The sequence below is a fragment of the Mizuhopecten yessoensis genome, unplaced genomic scaffold (genome assembly GCF_002113885.1).
Source record: "Mizuhopecten yessoensis strain PY_sf001 unplaced genomic scaffold, ASM211388v2 scaffold9285, whole genome shotgun sequence".
Lineage (NCBI taxonomy): Eukaryota > Metazoa > Mollusca > Bivalvia > Pectinida > Pectinidae > Mizuhopecten > Mizuhopecten yessoensis.
In genome coordinates, this window is record NW_018407971.1 from 221,358 (window position 1) to 226,323 (window position 4,966).

Here is a 4,966-nt window from a genome sequence, read left to right on the forward strand (position 1 = left end):
AAATTACTATAGACCTACATACAAAATACAATGGGACGAGTGAGAATTACTATAGACCTACATACAAAATACAATGGGACGAGTGAGAAATTACTATAGAACTACATACAAAATACTCTTAAATCACCCATGGCCACAGGTGACATGCTCTCACACAAACACTCGCCTGCACAATTTGTCAATTCTCTCATTATAAATGATCTAGTATTTTCTGGCATATAACATAAATGGTACAAAAGAGTATAGATACAAGTCAATGTGTCTCATCACAAGGTACTTAGAATAGAATACTGTATATATAACCACTACATCAACCCATGCAGACTTTTTGTTAACTTTTTACACAGTTCATTCCTAATAAAAATCATCCTCTCATGAACCATTATGCAAAGAAAGGTGCGTCTAATATCATATGCACTCTACATATCGGGTAACGTTATTCATGTGGTCAATAGAATAGGAAAACATCAAATCCATGTACTCTTCAACATTCGAGATCTATACAAAATTTGCAATTGAAAAAAAAGAACATTTTAACTCATAAAACCAATCCTGTTTAAAGTTAATACAAGCAGGGATTACCAATTTCAACATTGTGAGTGTAAATGTAAGTACTGCAGGATTATTCGCAAACTCATAAATGAAATGGTGGTAACAGCGATATATACAGGTATAGTAGCTTCTTTGCTAAACCTAATTTAAAGCACTTGTTATATATCTACTAACTAAACAACAAACATAGAATGTCAAATTTGAATGAATGCAGCACGATTTGTACCGGTATACGAGTACAGGTACATTTTATCTACAAACCATGTTAAGAACCTCACACTACCAAGTAAGAAATGTTTCAAAACAACATAGATCTCATATACGTGTAAGACAAGTTTACAAAAAAAATGTATAAATAGAAATGGCAAATTAACAAAATGGTCATAAACTGTAGAAATCATAGCTGATCATATAGCTGAGTTCATCGATCATGTCAGTTTCACGATAATCACTATTGACTTCCTACAAACGCGTTGGAATGGCTTCTCTCCTGTATTTGTCCCATCGTGTAGTCAAACTCAGCCAAGAATTTTTCTCCGTCCTCGTGTGAATATCCAGAGTATTTACGAAGGGATACTTTTTCCGTCGACATTGCTGGGATTATATTCACTGGGGATTGCTGGATCTGTGGCTCTTCACGCGGTGGTGGGTCACGCTCGCCGTATAGCTCATACAACTGTTCTGAGTTGCGCCCATCACAATCATGAGAGTTGGACACAGATCTACTGTGGGGTGGTGTAGGGGCTACAATGTGTGGCCCACGTGGACTGTCACAACCAGTAGTGTGTATTAAACTGTTAGAATGCATTGTCAAATGGTTAATATGCTTCAGCAAATTTTATGTGCACACGCTTCCACTATCCAGTACTCGTTCACACACATGTGCAAACGCCGTGCTTTTCGCAAAATGTTAAACATGTTATTAAAATGTTGATATGTTAAAACGCCTGTCAGATAGTGGAGCTTCCAACAAAATGTATGTGCACATAGTATTCATCATTCACACACGTGTTACGGCTGTCGTCTATTCCCACACCACGTGGTATAAAATCAACGAGTGACGAGTTAAAATATTATGGCAATTTTACAGTCACCGTTACCTTTCGTTTTCTCCCCTGTTCCCGTAGTCTCGTTACCTGTTGCTTTCAACCCTTTTCTAGAACCCTCGTTACCTGTTGTTTTCTCCTCTTTTCCCATGCCCTCGTTACCTGTTGTTTTCTCCCCTTTTCCCGTACCCTCGTTACATGTTGCTTTCAACCATTTTCTAGTACCCTCGTTACCTGTTGTTTTCTCCTCTTTTCCCATGCCCTCGTTACCTGTTGTTTTCTCCCCTTTTCTATTACCTTCGTTACCTGTTGTTTTCGCCCCTTTTCCCATACCCTTGTTACCTGTTGTTTTCACCTCTTTTCCCATGCCCTCGTTACCTGTTGTTTTCTCCTCCTTTCCCGTACACTCGGTACCTGTTGATTTCTCCTCCTTTTTCATACCCTCGCTACCTGTTGATTTCTCCTCCTTTCTCGTAATCACGTTACCTGTTGTTTTCTCCCCTTTTCTAGTACCCTAATTACCTTTCGTTTTCATCTCATTTCTCGTGCACCCGTTACCTGTTGTTTTCTCCGCTTTTGTATTACCCTCGTTACCTGTTGTTTTCTCCTCTTTTCCCGTGCCCTCGTTACCTTTTGTTTTCTCCTCCTTTCTCGTGCCCTCGTTACCTGTTGTTTTCTACCCTTTTCCCGTACCCTCGTTACCTGTTGCATTCAACCCTTTACTATTACCCTCGTTACCTGTTGTTTTCTCCTCCTTTCCCGTACCCTCGTTACCTGTTATTTTCTCCTCCTTTCCCGTACCCTCGTTACCTGTTGTGTTCGTCCTTTTATCCCGTACCCTCATTACCGGTTGTTTTTTCCCCTTAACCCGTACCCTTGTTACCTGTTGTTTTCTCCCCTTTCCACATACCCTCCTTACCTGTTGTTTTCTCCCCTTTTCTGGTACCCTCGTTACCCTTTATTTTCACCTCATTTCCCGTGCCCTCGTTACCTGTTGTTTTCTCCCGCTTTCTATTACCCTCGTTACCTGTTGTTTTCTCCTCTTTTCCCGTACCCTCGTTACCTGTTGATTTCTCCTCCTTACCCGTACCTTCGTTACCTGTTGTTTTTTCCCCTTTTCTATTACCCTCGTTACCTTTTGTTTTCTCCTCCTTACCCGTACCCTCGTTACCCTTTGTTTTCACCTCGTTTCCCGTGCCCTTGTTACCTGTTGTTTTCTCACCTTTTCTATTACTCTCGTTACCTGTTGTTTCCTCCCCTTTCCCCGTACCATCGTAACCTGTTGTTTTCTCCCCTTTTCCCGTACCATCGTTAGCTGCTGCTTTCTCCCCTTTTATTATACCCTCCTTATCTGTTGTTTTTTCCTCCTTTCCCGTAAACTCGTTACCTTTTGATTTCTCCTCCTTTTTCGTACCCTCGTTATCTGTTGTTTTCTTCTCTTTTCCCATGCCCTCGTTACCTTTTGTTGACTCCTCTTTTCCCGTATCCTCCTTACTTGTTGCTTTCTCCCCTTTTCTATTACCCTCGTTACCCTTTTGTTTTCTCCTCCTTTTCCGTACCCTTGTTATCTGTTATTTACTCCTACCTTCCCGTACCCTCGTTAACTTTTGTTATTTCCTCCTTACCCGTTCCCTCGTTACTTGTTGTTTTCTCCACTTTTCCTGAACTCTCGTTACCTGTTGTTTTCTCCCCTTTTTTATATCCTCGTTACTTGTTGTTTTCTCCTCCTTTCCCGTAACCTCGTTACCTTTTGTTTTCTCCTCCTTACCCGTACCCTCGTTACCTTTTGTTTTCTCCTCCTTACCCGTAACCTCGTTACCTTTTGTTTTCTCCTCCTTACCCGTACCCTCGTTACCTGTTGTTTTCTCCTCCTTTCCCGTACCCTCGTTACCTTTTGTTTTCTCCTCCTTAACCGTACCCTCGTTACCTGTTGTTTTCTCCTCCTTTCCAGAACCATCGTTACCTGTTGTGTCCGTCCCTTTTCCCGTACCCTCGTTACCTGTTGCTTTCTCCCCTTTTTCAATACCCTCGTTACCTGTTGTTTTCTCCTCCTTTCCCATACACTCGTTATCTGTTGTTTTCTCCCCTTTACCCGTACACTCGTTACCTGTTGTTTTCTTTTCCTTTCTCATACCCTCGTTAACTGTTGTTTTCTCCTCTTTTCCCGAACCATCGTTACCTGTTGTTTTCGTCCTTTTTCCCGTATCCTCATTACCTGTTGTTTTCTCCCCTTTACCCGTACCCTCGTTACCTGTTGTTTTCTCCCCTTTCTCCATACCCTCGTTACCTGTTGCTCCCCCCTTTTCTAGTACCCTCGTTACCCTTTGTTTTCACCTCATTTCTCGTGCCCTGTTACCTGTTGTTTTCTCCTCCTTTCCCGTATCCTCGTTACCTGTTGATTTCTCCCCCTCACCCGTACCCTCGTTACCTGTTGTTTTCTCCTCCTTTCCCGTACCCTCGCTATCTGTTATTTACTCCTACCTTCCCGTACCCTCGTTAACTTTTGTTATCTCCTCCTTACCCGTTCCCTCGTTACTTGTTGTTTTCTCCCCTTTTTATACCCTCGTTACCTGTTGTTTTCTCTCCTTTTTAATACCCTCGTCTTTTTTAATACCCTCGTTACCTGTTGTTTTCTCCTCCTTACCCGTTCCCTCGTTACCTGTTGTTTTCTCTCCTTTTTTAATACCCTCGTTACCTGTTGTTTTCTCCTCCTTACCCGTTCCCTCGTTACCTGTTGTTTTCTCTCCTTTTTTAATACCCTCGATACCTGTTGTTTTCTCCTCTTTTCCCGTTTCCTCGTTACTTGTTGTTTTCTCCCCTTTTTATACCCTCGTTACCTGTTGTTTTCTCTCCTTTTTTTAATACCCTCGTTACCTGTTGTTTTCTCCTCCTTTCTCGTACCCTCGTTACCTGTTATTTTCGCCCCTTTTCCCGTACCCTCGTTACCTGTTGTTTTCGCCCCTTTTCCCGTACCCTCGTTACCTGTTGTTTTCTCCCCTTTTCCCGTTCTCTCGTAACCTGTTGTTTTCTCCTTCTGTACCCATACCCTCGTTATGTGTTGTTTTCTCCCCTTTTCCCGTATCCTCGTTACCTGTTGTTTTCTCCCTTTAACCCGTATCCTCGTTACCTGTTGTTTTCTCCCCTTATCCCATGCCCTCGTTACCTGTTGCTCCCCCCTTTTCTAGTACCCTCGTTACCCTTTGTTTTCACCTCATTTCCCGTGCCCTGTTACCTGTTGTTTTCTCCTCCTTTCCCGTATCCTCGTTACCTGTTGATTTCTCTTCCTCACCCCTACCCTCGTTACCTGTTGTTTTCTCCTCCTTTCCCGTACCCTCGTTACCCGTTGTTTTCTTCCCTTTTCCCGTTCT

The 4,966-nt window shown here is 42.5% G+C and overlaps 2 protein-coding genes across 2 annotated transcripts; both read right to left on the minus strand.

The window, feature by feature from the left end:
* Positions 1-2,461: 2,461 nt before the first annotated feature.
* LOC110457639 (spore wall protein 2-like) lies at positions 2,462-3,046 on the minus strand. The gene has a single exon (XM_021508990.1). It carries the CDS (start codon positions 3,044-3,046, stop codon positions 2,462-2,464), a length of 585 nt encoding a protein of 194 aa, XP_021364665.1.
* Positions 3,047-3,208: 162 nt separating this feature from the next.
* Positions 3,209-3,874, minus strand: LOC110457640 (oleosin-B4-like). The gene has a single exon (XM_021508991.1). It carries the CDS (start codon positions 3,872-3,874, stop codon positions 3,209-3,211), a length of 666 nt encoding a protein of 221 aa, XP_021364666.1.
* Positions 3,875-4,966: the final 1,092 nt, after the last annotated feature.